The sequence below is a fragment of the Salvelinus alpinus genome, chromosome 11 (genome assembly GCF_045679555.1).
Source record: "Salvelinus alpinus chromosome 11, SLU_Salpinus.1, whole genome shotgun sequence".
Lineage (NCBI taxonomy): Eukaryota > Metazoa > Chordata > Actinopteri > Salmoniformes > Salmonidae > Salvelinus > Salvelinus alpinus.
In genome coordinates this window covers 31,491,724-31,506,225 of record NC_092096.1, presented here as the reverse complement: position 1 = coordinate 31,506,225, position 14,502 = coordinate 31,491,724, and the positions used below count along the sequence as shown (strand labels likewise).

General features: G+C 44.7%; 1 protein-coding gene across 11 annotated transcripts in view; it reads left to right on the top strand.

Moving 5' to 3' along the window:
* Positions 1 to 13,316, top strand: part of LOC139533945 (protein phosphatase 1 regulatory subunit 12A-like) — a 69,163-nt gene extending 55,847 nt beyond the window's left edge. For 8 of the 11 annotated variants that reach the window (XM_071332484.1, XM_071332479.1, XM_071332483.1 and 5 more), the window contains 6 exons: positions 1,294 to 1,310; positions 1,620 to 1,734; positions 1,865 to 1,969; positions 2,102 to 2,149; positions 7,068 to 7,118; positions 10,057 to 13,316. In XM_071332484.1, the coding sequence (XP_071188585.1) occupies positions 1,294 to 1,310; positions 1,620 to 1,734; positions 1,865 to 1,969; positions 2,102 to 2,149; positions 7,068 to 7,118; positions 10,057 to 10,143 (423 nt within the window). In that variant the 3' untranslated portion in view covers positions 10,144 to 13,316. The other 3 variants (XM_071332480.1, XM_071332485.1, XR_011666891.1) reach the window with 3 other exon arrangements.
* The last annotated feature ends 1,186 nt before the right edge of the window (positions 13,317 to 14,502 follow it).

Here is a 14,502-nt window from a genome sequence, read left to right as displayed (position 1 = left end):
GTGTGCGTATTGTGCAAGAGACGGAGGCAATAAATTACTACCTTATTATGCATAATCCCTCCAATCTTGAAAAGGATTGTCTATTTTGGATGCAAATGTAATTGATGGCAAGCGAGAGTGATCGCCCGTGCATTGATTTAAAGCAATGATATAGGATTTTTAAAACGCTGCAATAAAAAAAATAAAAAAAATCATCTGTACAATTGGAGAAAAAAAATGTGACCCCCGAAAGCCAGCTGGAGATGTGTAAATTTGACTGCAAGTATCGATTTGTACTGAATGCACGTCTAAGTATCAATATAGTATTGTGATATGTAACTAGTTTCACCCCTCCAGTTCTGCACACTTGATTTTAGGTGGTAAACATAGCTGGCCTTTGGTGGTGAAAGTCAAGGATAACTGGAGTTAATGAAGAATGTCCCTGCATTTATCAATTACTTGCAGTGTGAAGTGAAGCATGTTTTTTTCCTGACTTGAGGGAGATTTGAATTTGTCAAGATCTTCAAAATATATCACAACCTGAGCGAAGTAGGTTAAAACATGCTTTGGTGTTTTTGTTAAGCAGTATATTTTTCTGACACCTGTAGTACAACTGGTTGTACATGTCAGTTTTCTTCCCCTTCACCACTTTAATCTCTGTAGCTAAGGTCTTAAAGATATGCTGACACACAAGTGCTTTTCCTGGCGATCGAGCTCCTTCAGCTTCAGGAAGCCAACAGCAATTTGAACACTGCTGTAGGCTTGGCCCTCTGACCCACATCCCGCCTGCTCTGAGGCACTCTGCTGGAGCAGCGGGAGCTAGGAGAGACTGGGATCAGAGGCAGGCCTTTAAGGCACTGGCAGGCTTGGCAGCCATTCAGGAATGTGTGTGTGTGGGGGGGGCTGTTGCAGTGCAGAGGGGTCAGGTGCTATGAGAAGGGAGAGAGGCTCAGAGCTGAGAGGGGCTGGACACTAATTTGTCCAACATCTAGCTTTGTCAACTCTTTGCAAGTCAATGAGGCAGACCTTTTGAAGCCAAGGAAATGAATAACCTAGCAGTATATCTAATTCCGTATTTACAAAAAGATGTGCTAGGAGAATAGAATGCACCTTAAAGATCCTGTGTTCATTGTGATGCTCCGAAAATTCCCCAGCAGAACAACAAAACCCTCAAATGCACTCTAATTGATCATCTACATTCCAGACACTGCGCTCGTCTAGACAACAGGAAAACTGCTTTGAATCGGTCATGTGAATTTGCTTGTATTAACATCGGGTAAAGACATTAAATCACTGCTGTTTTTCTTTTCACAGAGCGACCGACTGTCCAGGTACGTGCCAAATTCAGTATATTCTTCAGGTCTGTCCAAATGGCACATTATTCCCTATATAGTGCACAACTTTTGACCAGGGCCCATAGGGCACCCATAGTGCACTACTTTTGACCAGAGCCCTATGTAGAGAATAGGGTGCCATTTGGGAATGCATCCTTCCTGTCTTTTTACCCTTCACTTGGGAGGGTTTGTGCCACTTTGGACCAAATAAACCGTTGACAACCTGGTATATGGCTGTGTTAATATTAGACATGGTCAATAAGATACTGTAGAGCTAAGTGTCCATGTTTTTATTCTCCTCTTCAGGAATGAGAGCAGCACTTCCTCTTCTGACCGCTATGACCATCTGGGTGGCTACGGCGAGGGTCGCAGGTCATTCTCAAGCAGGCTGGACCGAGACGATAGCACTGACTACAAGAAGGTACTGGAGCTCCCAGACACTCACCTTCTACCTTAGTTAAAATCACACCAGACTCAATAACAACACCATAGAAATAGTAATTCTTCCCTGTGAAGTTACTTTTTCCTGACTGTTGTTTCTCCTCTCTCAGCTTTATGAGCAGATCCTAGCTGAGAATGAGAAGCTGAAGTCCCAGTTACGTGACACAGACCTGCAGCTGAATGACTTGAAGCTACAGCTGGAGAAGGCCACACAGGTGAGGCACTGGGGCCAGGCTGCACTGTACAGTTGGGAAATTAGTATGTATCATGTAGCATTAGGATCACTCATTGTGAATAAATAGGACTTCCTCGCTAACTGTGGGTTATCGACGTTGCTTGTATTACAGAGGCAGGAGCGCTTTGCTGACCGGTCGCAGCTTGAGATGGAGAAAAGGGTAATGATTTTTTTAGTGTTTTAATGTTTTTAACTTAATCATTTTACCCAACAAATGAATGAACTTCCAAAAATGAGATGTATGAATGAAAGGCACTTACAAATACAATTATTATTATTATTATTATTGGTTTGAACTGAATTGGTAATGGTAGTGGTTAACAGCGTGGTAATCAATGCCAACTGGTTTATGTCTGAAGGTTACAAGCAGGCCCCAATTTCAGCTGGGTGGTATGGTCTTATAAACCTGACTACTTTCTCCAGTCTACTGCCTCTCCTGCTGGCTGGCTCACCATGCCCGTATAGTTGGCTGGGGGGTGTGCAACCCCACCCAAGCACGAGCTACCTACCTTCTCTCACGTGTTTTTGTACATTTTTAGCCAGTGTGTGGTCACTTTTTCTCCAGGGTTGTTCTTTTTGCCTAGTGTGTGATAGCGAGTATACGTGATGGATTGTTTCAATGTGAATGTGTTATCTTACGCATGTGCTTTTTGCCATTCTTTTTGGAAAGTGTTCACTCATCACCTTCACAACTGACACATGTTATGGGGTCAATTTCACGCCATATGTATTGAATTCAAATTAAAATAAATCATGAACATGAAAAATAAAGTTGAAAATGTAAACAGATTTGAGGATGGGTGAAATAATGGATGTTGAAATCAAAAACCAAACAATTGAAGGCAAAATATATATATATATATATATAGTCGTGGGCAAAAGTTTTCAGAATGACACATGAATTTCCTCAAGTTTGCTGCTTCACTGTCTTTAGATAATTTTGTCAGATGTTACTATGAAATACTGAAGTATAATTACAAGCGTTTCATAAGTGTCAAAGGCTTTTATTGACAATTACATGAAGTTGATGCAAAGAGTCAGTATTTGCAGTGTTGACCCTTCTTTTTCAAGACCTATGAAATCCGCCCTGGCATGCTGTCAATTAACTTCTGGGCCACATCCTGACTGATGTCAGCCCGTTCTTGCATAATCAATGCTTGGAGTTTGTCAGAATTTATGGGTTTTCCGCCTCTTGAGGATTGACCACAAGTTCTCAATGGGATTAAGGTCTGGGGAGTTTCCTGGCCATGGACCCAAAATATCGATGTTTTGTTCCCCGAGCCACTTAGTTATCACTTTTGCCTTATGGCAAGGTGCACCATCATGCTGGAAAAGGCATTGTTCATCACCAAACTGTTCCTGGATGGTTGGGAGAGGTTGCTCTCGGAGGATGTGTTAGAACACAGCCATGAATAAAGAATGGTACTTAGGCAAAATTGTGAGTGAGCCCACTCCCTTGGCTGAGAAGTAACCCCACACATGAATGGTCTCAGGATGCTTTACTGTTGGCATAACACAGGACTGATGGTAGCGCTCACCTTGTCTTCTCCGGACAAGCTTTTTTCCGGATGCCCCAAACAATCGGAAAGGGGATTCATCGGAGAAAATGACTTTACCCCAGTCCTCAGCAGTCCAATCCCTGTACCTTTTGCAGAATATCAGTCTGTCCCTGATGTTTTTCCTGGAGAGAAGTGGCTTCTTTGCTGCCCTTCTTGACACCAGGCCACCCTCCAAAAGTCTTTGCCTCACTGTGCGTGCAGATGCACTCACACCTGCCTGCTGCCATTCCTGAGCAAGCTCTGTACTGGTGGTGCCCCAATCCCGCAGGTGAATCAACTTTAGGAGACGGTCCTGGCGCTTGCTGGACTTTCTTGGGCGCCCTGAAGCCTTCTTCACCAACAATTGAACCGCTCTCCTTGAAGTTCTTGATGATCCGATAAATGGTTGATTTAGGTGCAATCTTACTGGCAGCAATATCCTTGCCTGTGAAGCCCTTTTTGTGCAAAGCAATAATGACAGCACATGTTTCCTTACAGGTAACCATGATTTGACAGAGGAAGAAAAATGATTCCTAGCACCACCCTCCTTTTGAAGCTTCCAGTCTGTTCAAACTCAATCAGCATGACAAAGTGATCTCCAGCCTTGTCCTTGTCAACACTCACACCTGTGTTAACGAGAGAATCACTGACATGAAGTCAGCTGGTCCTTTTTTGGCAGGGCTGAAATGCAGTGGAAATGTTTTTGGGGGATTCAGTTAATTTGCATGGCAAAGAGGGACTTTGTTATTCATCTGAACACTCTTTATAACATTCTGGAGTATTTGCAAATTGCCATCATACAAACTGAGGCAGCAGACTTTGTGAAAATTAATATTTGTGTCATTCTCAAAACTTTTGGCCACGACTGTAGAATTGTAAACAAAAATAATACATCAAAAGCAAAAACCCCAAAACTTGTAAGAAAATAATTTTTAAACCCGAGAGCAAAAAATATTTTATCTCAGTACTTAGGTAAACATACGAATGACCTGTTGCACAATGTTCGGCACAAACACCTGCACTGAACTTTGTGTGACAGATGGTTTGCCATTAAATGTATTAGATAGACATGCTTCTAATATCCGTACATTATTGACCCGTGACTGACAGTTTGATGTACGTTGGCTAAAACCCTAAAACGAGGACATCAGACTGTACTTAAGTAGGTAATAGGGGAAAAAGCCTGTATCATGTTCATTGATTGGGTTAAGACGAACCGTCACTCCAAAACTAGCGGACCAATGGAGACTTCTCTACGCCTCCCTCTAAACCCCGCCTTGCACGGAAAAGTAATGCGTGACTCGCATTCGAAAAGACTGGCAGTGAAAGCAAAGAAACACACATCGAAAGCAAAGATACGAGTAGCGTAACCAAAGGGGCTGTACATGCAGGCAAGACCGTAGGCAAAATCTATTCAATACGATTGGTTGCCGGGAAAGTTTAACCGAAAACGATTTTTGCATTCGTTTGCAAATATTTTTTTGAATCATTTGTCAAAGTTTTGCTCTCGCTTTTAAATGATTTGCTTACAAGTTTTGGGGTTTTGCTTTTGATTTCTTTTTGTTTACAATTCTATTTATTTATTGTTTGGTTTTTTATTTCAACATCCATTATTTCACCCGTCCTCAAACATGTTTACATTCTCAACTATTTTTCATGTTCATGATTTATTTGATTTTGAATTCAATACATATGGTGTGAAATTGACCCCATAGAAACATCACCTTAACGACTGACACAAACATCACCTTAACGACAACAGGCACATGTAGTTCGCATGGTGGCCAAGAAAAAAAGTTTCTCCTGAACTCCAAACATCTTCCATGAATGATTTACTCATACCCTATTCTATTGCTTTAGTCTGCATATTAAAGTCCACGTTGTCACCGGATTTTAGATGACCTTCCCTTGATCTCCTTCCCCTGGCGTTCCCTAAAGTCCGCATACCTTCACAGCTTGGGTGTGCCTTTGTAAACGAAGCCAACTGCTTCTTTTATTTTAGCTGCATTGGCCCTGCCAGTATGGCTGACATTACCCATGAGTCATTTCATTAACTTGTCATTTTTAGATAACCACATCAGGAGAAGATGGGACATGCAGCACTAAACATGTTAGGTCTTTTTTAGATAAGTCTCCATGGTTCTGGCTTTGACATGCTTCACAGTCATGCGTGTGTACCTCACCCACTCTCCTCTCGCCTTTCTCTCTCTTCATGAAGCTCCTCAACCTGCATCTGTTATCTGACGTTCACACCATCTCCACAGTCACTTTATTGGGTATAACTGCAGCTACGTTTTACTATCAGACAGTGTCAATTTAGATTTAGTCTTTGTTTTAGTCATAAAATACCTTTTTTAGGCTTAGTCACATTTTAGCCACATAATTCGGTGCATTTTCTTCTATTAAATAATGAATATGTAGGCTACCTCTAACATTAAATGTGGCAGATTGTAACTAATGCCAGGCATAATTAACCATATAGGCTATAAAGCCTTTGCTACAGGTTAAGCAATTTACGAGTCTGATTTTCTCCCCATCATAACTGTAAAGGGGGGTAAATAAGCGGTTTCTTGAAAAGGGGATAATTTAAGCTTTCCAGAAATGTCAGAAGTATTACCATACTCCTAATATTCAACAAATAGCATTGGTCTTTCCCATAGGAAAACATCAACCACTTGCATTTGCGCGTCGCTGCAACACAGATGAATAATAGCGCAAAGAGGAAAATAGAGGTTCTGATGTGATCAAAGCAAAAATAGCCAACATGAAAGTGAGTAAACATGACTCGTAACTAAGCTCAACTAGAACAGTAAAGTGTCCTGGCACCTGGCTTCACATCAGTTCAAAAGATTGACTTGTGATTTGAAGTGACCTGGGTAGCTGTGTGGGAGGAGAGCTGGGTAGATCAGCTCAATCAGACCGTGCAACTGAGAGATGTCAATTCTACAAACATGTCCAGTCCTAAACATGTATGCTTGCAGAATATTTAATGCAGTCCTCTCATTGGCAGACTTTGCATCCTTCATGTTCCGTGGTCTGCAGCTGATTTGAGCTGATCTGCCCAGCTCTCCCACACAGCGCCAGGCGGTCACTTCAGTCACTCGTCAATCTTTTGAACTGATGCGAAGCCAGGTGACACTTGACTGCCGAATGTTGCGGATTTAGCGCCGTGGTCCGCATGTCAAGCCAAATTTAAATGTCCATTAATGTCACATTTTCGTTGACTAAAATGAAAGTAATTGGTGATAGTTATCATCCCCCCCCCCCCCCCCCCCATGGAATCTCGTCTCGTTATCATAGTTTTAGTCAGGAAAAATATTGTTGATGAAATGAACACTGCTATCAGAGCCAGAGTCACTCAAGGCTGTAACAGCTGAGCTGCGGAGCCCAGGTATGGCCTTCGTTTTGGCCACGAGGTGTGAGGTAACATAACTGAAGCAGTTTGTGGGAGCCTTGTGGTTGTCTTGTGTGGTGTTTTCTATACTCGTCTCCCTCTTCTTTAAACCCGGGGTTAACATCTGTTTGTCCCCCTCCCCGCAGGAAAGAAGAGCTCTAGAAAGGAAGATCTCTGAGATGGAGGAGGAACTCAAGGTACTGTCTTATGTGACTGGGCCCTCGATGTATGTTGTTGGGTGTAAGGCCCTATTTGTGTGTAGGGCACCAGAAGGTTTTGAGTGACATAATAGCATATTGCCCCTTTTAAGATCAGGAACAGCAGTCAATATTCCAATGTTAAACATACTGTATACTATAGCTGGACCACTAGTGTACTATATTAGTATGCCCTGTTGAAATGTATTGCTGAGCAAAGTTACTTTACAGGATAGCATTTTTGCACAGACTGCTATTTTTCTCTCTGCCACAGGACCAATGTGAGGAGGGCCGGAGTCAATTCAATATCCCATTTGATAAACTCTCTGGTGCTGTGAATTATAGCATTGTAGATGTAAAACGTAACATTCCTAACTGACAGTCAGCATAGTGCTGTTGTCACTGTACACTCCCCAGTGTTTGATTTGAGCCCCCAGTGTATCCTATCTGTGGTGTGTATTCTGTGTGTGTGTGCGCGCGTGTTCAGTATTGCCACATTTTGGGATGCTCTATATAATCTATGTTGACGTAACGCGTAAACCCTTCTAACTAAGGAGATTGGATGTTCTTAGAAACGTGGCAACAAAATAAGCAAGTGTTTTCCTTCTTCCCAGCACTGCCATAATGTAGTGATTATTTCTAGGTCATAGGCAGCCCAGCGATCATATCTGTCTTCCTCTCTCTCTCTATTCTACTCTGCTACTGTAGATTGCCGTCTCTACTACATGCCAGCCTGCTTGGAAAGCACTTGTCATTCCTCCAGTTCCAAACTCTGTTCCATTTTCCTAACAATCTCCTTTTTCTGTTTTTGTCTTCTTTGCCCCCTCTTCTTATCCTCTCTCTAATTTGTATTGGCCCCCCTTGTCTTCCATTCTTTCTCTCCTTTCTGGTACACTCTCCCATCTCCCCCTTTGCTCTGCCCTCTGCTGGTTTGACTCTTTCGCTCTCCCTCCTCTCTCGCTCTCCCTCCTCTCTCGCTCTCCCTCCTCTCTCGCTCTCCCCCTCTCTCTCCCTGTGTTGTGGTTTTCCTGCAGAACCTCCCAGAGGTAAAGCAGGTTCAGGCCCTGCGTCAGGTCAAGGAGCGGCTGCAGGCAGAGAACAGGGCCCTGGCCCGCGTGGTGGTTAAGCTCTCCCAGTCAGCCTGCAGCCAGCTGCCCCCCTCCGTGGACCTGTAGCCCTGCCCAACCGCTCCTCCTCACCCCCTCACCCTCCCTTCTCATGCTCCATTCGTGCTCCGACCTCACCCATAGACAGGCAGGTCCCCAGCCGCCCAACTACAAGGTTATCTCCTCCCCCCCTGAGACTGACTCCCCTACCTCCCCTGTCCTCTCTGGTTTTCATATTGGGGAGTGTGTTTTGACTGGGCACTTTCCATTTACAGTACCTATAGTTCGCAGTATAGTTAAATGTTATTTTCAGTCAGGTAAGTGTCAATTCAGGTGTTCATTTTCATATAAGCAAATGTACTACTTTAGTGTTAGTGCAGCACCTGAAGTATAAATATTGGACTACATGATTAGGTCTTTATTCAATTGATTTTACTAGATAATTTGATATACTGTAAAGGAGAGTGCCCCATTTTGTTATTTTCCTCCCCAGTGTGCAGTCTTGAAGTCTTTATCAGGGAGTGCCGTTGTTTCGTTTCTGGCTTTGCATGACGTGGCTTCCTTTTAGCGTCAAATGGCGGACATATTTTTTTATGGAGGACGGACACATTTCCTTTCCCCTCAGTGTCTTTCTCCAGTCCTACCCCCGTTTCAATTGAGTCTTTATAGATGACATCAACCCAGCTTTGAGACCGGGTCACCCCAATATGGCAGGTTTAGACTTGGTCTTATTTAATTTCCCTGTGACCTAGACAGACATAGTAATTTGGCTCTTGCTCATGATTTCAATTTCCATTACATACCATAAGAAGCTCAGGTTGGTTGATTGTCATCTGTAATAAAATGCCTTATAGTTTTGCGGTGGACAGTTATGTTTTGCTCTTGATCTCCCTGGATGTTCAGTTGTTCCCTATGTGAGTGCTGGAGTGTTTCAAGAGGGACTGGGAAATCCGCCATGGTTGCTCTGCCCCAGGCAATGCTGGACTGCATGGCTTCATGAATCTGCTTAGCCCAGTATGGTTTTAGTTGATATTGAGGGAATTATATTTGGGAATGAAAATCTGTGACTCATTGTGATTAGTTATATTTTCATTTGTCAAACAAACTGGGTAGTATTTCGTAGTTCTCTCGTAATATTACCCACTTAATCCACAACACTTTGGCACCACACTGATGACTAGTTAAAGGTTCTATTTCAGACTAAACTCACAAACTGTGACCAAGATCACAGGCAGTGGTGTAGTGATGTTAGTGAATAACGTAACTACTGTCATTGTATTAAGGCAGAGATGTAGTAATGCCATTTTTCATATAGCAGTTAGTTTGGAAATTTGGTTCAGGGCAGAAATGGGTATTGGGTGGGTACTGACTGCGAGATGGCGTTGGCTTTACACGTGATAAGTCTACCTCACAAAGACAAATAGAAAAACTGAACGATTGCAGAGGCATTATTTGATGCTGCAACAGTTTGAGTTGTCGCTCATGCATTTTTTAGCCCTGTATGCTTCAAACAAAGGAGCACTGTTTGTGCTGCCAGGATTTGTGCTGTGTAATTGAAGAGTGTGTTTTATTCCTGGCTGCCAGTGGAGCCGCCTCTCCTGTTCTGCATGGCTATTTAGCAGAGACTTTGGACCGGGGTGTGCTTGCTCCATTCTCAACGAAGAAAATAAAGACAAGGGGGAAAAATGGTTGAGACTGGCTTGTCAAAGATGCTGATGACACACTGCAATTAACAGTTTCTAGAACTGGGCTGACTGGTAAACTTCAACGTGTCTCTATGGTGACATGTCTCTAAACCCGTTTCCCTCTCTCTTTTTTTTGTTCTCTTCCAGACGCTACCAGACTTGAAAGCAGACAACCAGAGACTAAAGGACGAGAACGGAGCTCTTATTCGAGTCATTAGCAAGCTTTCCAAGTAGAACAGCCCGCCCTCCTGCGCCCGCCCACTCCTCCATGGCAGTGACTAATGGAATTGCAACTTTTAGGTATTAATTGCAAGAGACATCCGCAACAAGACTCCTTCTCAGCTCTCCTCTCCCACCACCACAGTGTCCTCCATGTCCTCCTCCTCAGCTCTCCTCTCCCACCACCACAGTGTCCTCCATGTCCTCCTTCTCAGCTCTCCTCTCCCACCACCACAGTGTCCTCCATGTCCTCCTTCTCAGCTCTCCTCTCCCACCACCACAGTGTCCTCCATGTCCTCCTTCTCAGCTCTCCTCTCCCACCACCACAGTGTCCTCCATGTCCTCCCTCTCCCCTCAGCTCTTCTATCCCTCTCTCCTCTCCCACCACCACAGTGTCCTCCATGTCCTCCCTCTCCCCTCAGCTCTTCTATCCCTCTCTCCTCTCCCACCACCACAGTGTCCTCCATGTCCTCCCTCTCCCCTCAGCTCTTCTATCCCTCTCTCCTCTCCCACCACCACAGTGTCCTCCATGTCCTCCCTCTCCCCTCAGCTCTTCTATCCCTCTCTCCTCTCCCACCACCACAGTGTCCTCCATGTCCTCCCTCTCCCCTCAGCTCTTCTATCCCTCTCTCCTCTCCCACCACCACAGTGTCCTCCATGTCCTCCCTCTCCCCTCAGCTCTTCTATCCCTCTCTCCTCTCCCACCACCACAGTGTCCTCCATGTCCTCCCTCTCCCCTCAGCTCTTCTATCCCTCTCTCCTCTCCCACCACCACAGTGTCCTCCATGTCCTCCTTCTCAGCTCTCCTCTCCCACCACCACAGTGTCCTCCATGTCCTCCTTCTCAGCTCTCCTCTCCCACCACCACAGCGTCCTCCATGTCCTCCCTCTCCCCTCAGCTCTTCTATCCCTCTCTCCTCTCCCACCACCACAGTGTCCTCCATGTCCTCCCTCTCCCCTCAGCTCTTCTATCCCTCTCTCCTCTCCCACCACCACAGTGTCCTCCATGTCCTCCCTCTCCCCTCAGCTCTTCTATCCCTCTCTCCTCTCCCACCACCACAGTGTCCTCCATGTCCTCCCTCTCCCCTCAGCTCTTCTATCCCTCTCTCCTCTCCCACCACCACAGTGTCCTCCATGTCCTCCCTCTCCCCTCAGCTCTTCTATCCCTCTCTCCTCTCCCACCACCACAGTGTCCTCCATGTCCTCCTTCTCAGCTCTCCTCTCCCACCACCACAGTGTCCTCCATGTCCTCCTTCTCAGCTCTCCTCTCCCACCACCACAGTGTCCTCCATGTCCTCCTTCTCAGCTCTCCTCTCCCACCACCACAGCGTCCTCCATGTCCTCCCTCTCCCCTCAGCTCTTCTATCCCTCTCTCCTCTCCCACCACCACAGTGTCCTCCATGTCCTCCCTCTCCCCTCAGCTCTTCTATCCCTCTCTCCTCTCCCACCACCACAGTGTCCTCCATGTCCTCCCTCTCCCCTCAGCTCTCCTCTCCCACCACCACAGCGTCCTCCATGTCCTCCCTCTCCCCTCAGCTCTTCTATCCCTCTCTCCTCTCCCACCACCACAGTGTCCTCCATGTCCTCCCTCTCCCCTCAGCTCTTCTATCCCTCTCTCCTCTCCCACCACCACAGCGTCCTCCATGTCCTCCCTCTCCCCTCAGCTCTTCTATCCCTCTCTCCTCTCCCACCACCACAGTGTCCTCCATGTCCTCCTTCTCTCCATTAGGTTATTCTCCACTTCAACCTGTGGCTGCTCTCCAGATAGAACCACTGAGTTTACATTAGCAGAGGATAGGGTTGTGAACGGCATGTAAAAGCGTTTGCGGGCGGGGAAGCCTCAACTATTTAACCAATAAGCCTTAGTTGTACATAAAACACTTGTATCGATCTCTCGGCTGTCACAGAAGGACAGTTATTTCACACCTGATTTTATTTGTGCCACAAACTCTTATTTGGTCTTTTTGTTTTCATTTCCTGTTTGTTCCTCGACCTACATACAAGGGTTGTGCGATGTGTAGTTGTCCTATTCTTTCTGACCCCCTCTCCCCCCAGAAGAAGTCCTCCCCGTTTTTGGAGGCTCTGCCTCACAGCAGAAGACTTCTCAGTCGTACCCCGTCTTAGTGCACGCAACCCCCCCCCCATCCCGACACACACCACACAAGCACACACACACACCTCTATCCACGCCACTCACCCCCTTTCCATTTCTGTACCTTTGTGTGTCTCCCTCAGAGGTAAATGGAATTATCGCTTTACAGAACAGGTGGACTTGGTGGAATGTAAGCTTTCACTGTATGTGCAATATGCATTTATTTCTAATAAAAATGCTTTAATGATGAGTCCATCACTAGTAGGATTTTCACTCCTCTTCCATCTTTCCATCGCTCACCCCTTTCACCGACCCCCCCCCCCCCCCCCCCTCTTTTCTTTAAGGTTGTAGTGTAGTTTCTACTCTGTATTTCTCACTTCGTTTTAGCAGGTACTGAGTGATGCTGTATATACCTGTATGTATCGTTTGAGACCAGCACATGGCATGCATTTATGGTTCCCGTCTGTTACTATTAAAAATATACAAACTCCAGAGGACAAAAAAAGTGTGTTTTTAACTATTTTCTTCATTTATAGTCTAAAGACATTGGATTACAATAGGGCCTCTCTCTTAAAGGGAATGGCTGGCAGTGTTCCGTGCTTTTTCTTTCCAGTTTTAAGTGTTCACGGTAATTGTGAGATACAAATAATATAATTGCTTCACTACATTTCACACGTTGTATTCAGTATCTTTGGATGAGTGCTGTTCATTTTCTTTTCAGTTGTTTTTTTAGCCGTAGTATTAGCCAAGGTGTTGTCACTAAAAGATCCTAGGTATTGCTAACCCAGTCCTTTTTACAATGTCTACATGCACTGTCAATGCCATGTGAGGAGTATTTGATGTCAGCCACCATCAAATAAAGTCCATGCATCAAACACATTTTATGCATTTCAGTGGCCTTTTTAAGGATACTGTAGTAAAGAAACCGTTTCTGTAGTTGGACTGTTGGCCATCTCCTCTTTTGGTTTACATTTTTGCTGTTTTTCCTTTTTAAATTTTCCATCTTGTAAAATAGGCGTTTGGCTTCATACATGCGAGCTGTGCTGTGACTACCAACCACTGAAGAGTTCATTAAAAATAAACTTGTACATTGTAAAGCCCTTGTGTTGGCCATTTTATTCTTGTCATTCATTAAATTGTACACTTGAAGGTGACTTTATAGCCCTTGAGGGATGCTAACCTGTTTGTCTTGACCTCTTTCTGCAGCGATACCGCCATAGAACAGCAGAAACATGTTACGAGAATGGTTTCTTGCGTTGTCTCTGCTGTGTTATGGACGTCCCCAACTCCAACAACTGGCTAAAGCTGTGGAGGACCTTCAAAGATGTTGTCTGTCAACTACCTGTATTTTATTTAGGACAAACGAGTGTACATGTTTTTAGAAAAGACAAGGTCTACTTATTCCTATTCATGTTTCCCAATAAAATGTTCAAGTTTATTTTAACCCACATAGAATGGAAACACCAAGCTCAGCTGGGGAGAGTCCATCAACCATGCTCCTCTAGGCCTACATCCACCACCACCTCAGGTCAGTTTGTTTCAACTGCAATAATAGGGATGTGATTTAAACCCATGTCAACCATGGATTAGTTTCTCCTGGCCCATAGATTACTTTCAGGGTGAGGAACCATCTAACCTCGTCCCCAGGGCTATTGCGCATATAATCCTGGGATATCAACGATTCAAAGTTGGACTTGGTGAGCGTGACTATACTGAGTGAAGTATTTCATTGAATGTTTGCGAATTACACGATTGTGAGGTTAGTGGTATGATTTGTCGCCACAGCAGATTAGGATATTAACACAGCAGTTTAGGTGAATTAACATAGCAGGTTAGGAGAAGGGTTAGGGTTAAGCTAATGCTATAGTTGTCAACTGTTGTCCCCGACGCGACCGCTAGATGGAGCTGTAAGTCTACTTCAACTCCCTCTAAGCCTCAACAGTAGAAACGTAAACAAACCATCTGTGGCCACAAAACATGTCTGCTTTAGGATACTCCATTATTGCAATAGACCCGCTCATACAGAGTAATTGCTAACTTTGTCGAATCACCTTATATTGTATGCTACCTTCTATAAGACAATTACAATTTTTATGTCCGGGTGATTTAGACCAATTGTAGAGGAGCGGGAATACCTTGAAGAAAATGATCCCAGTAATCTTGAGCTTGGTGTTACCTTGTCACTGGTGTTGGATCTACAAATGTTTGTCACTCCTGTGTTTGTGTTACTGTAATGAGCCCTCATCTGTCCTGGAGTGTTGTAACTGGTTGAGGAGCTTAATG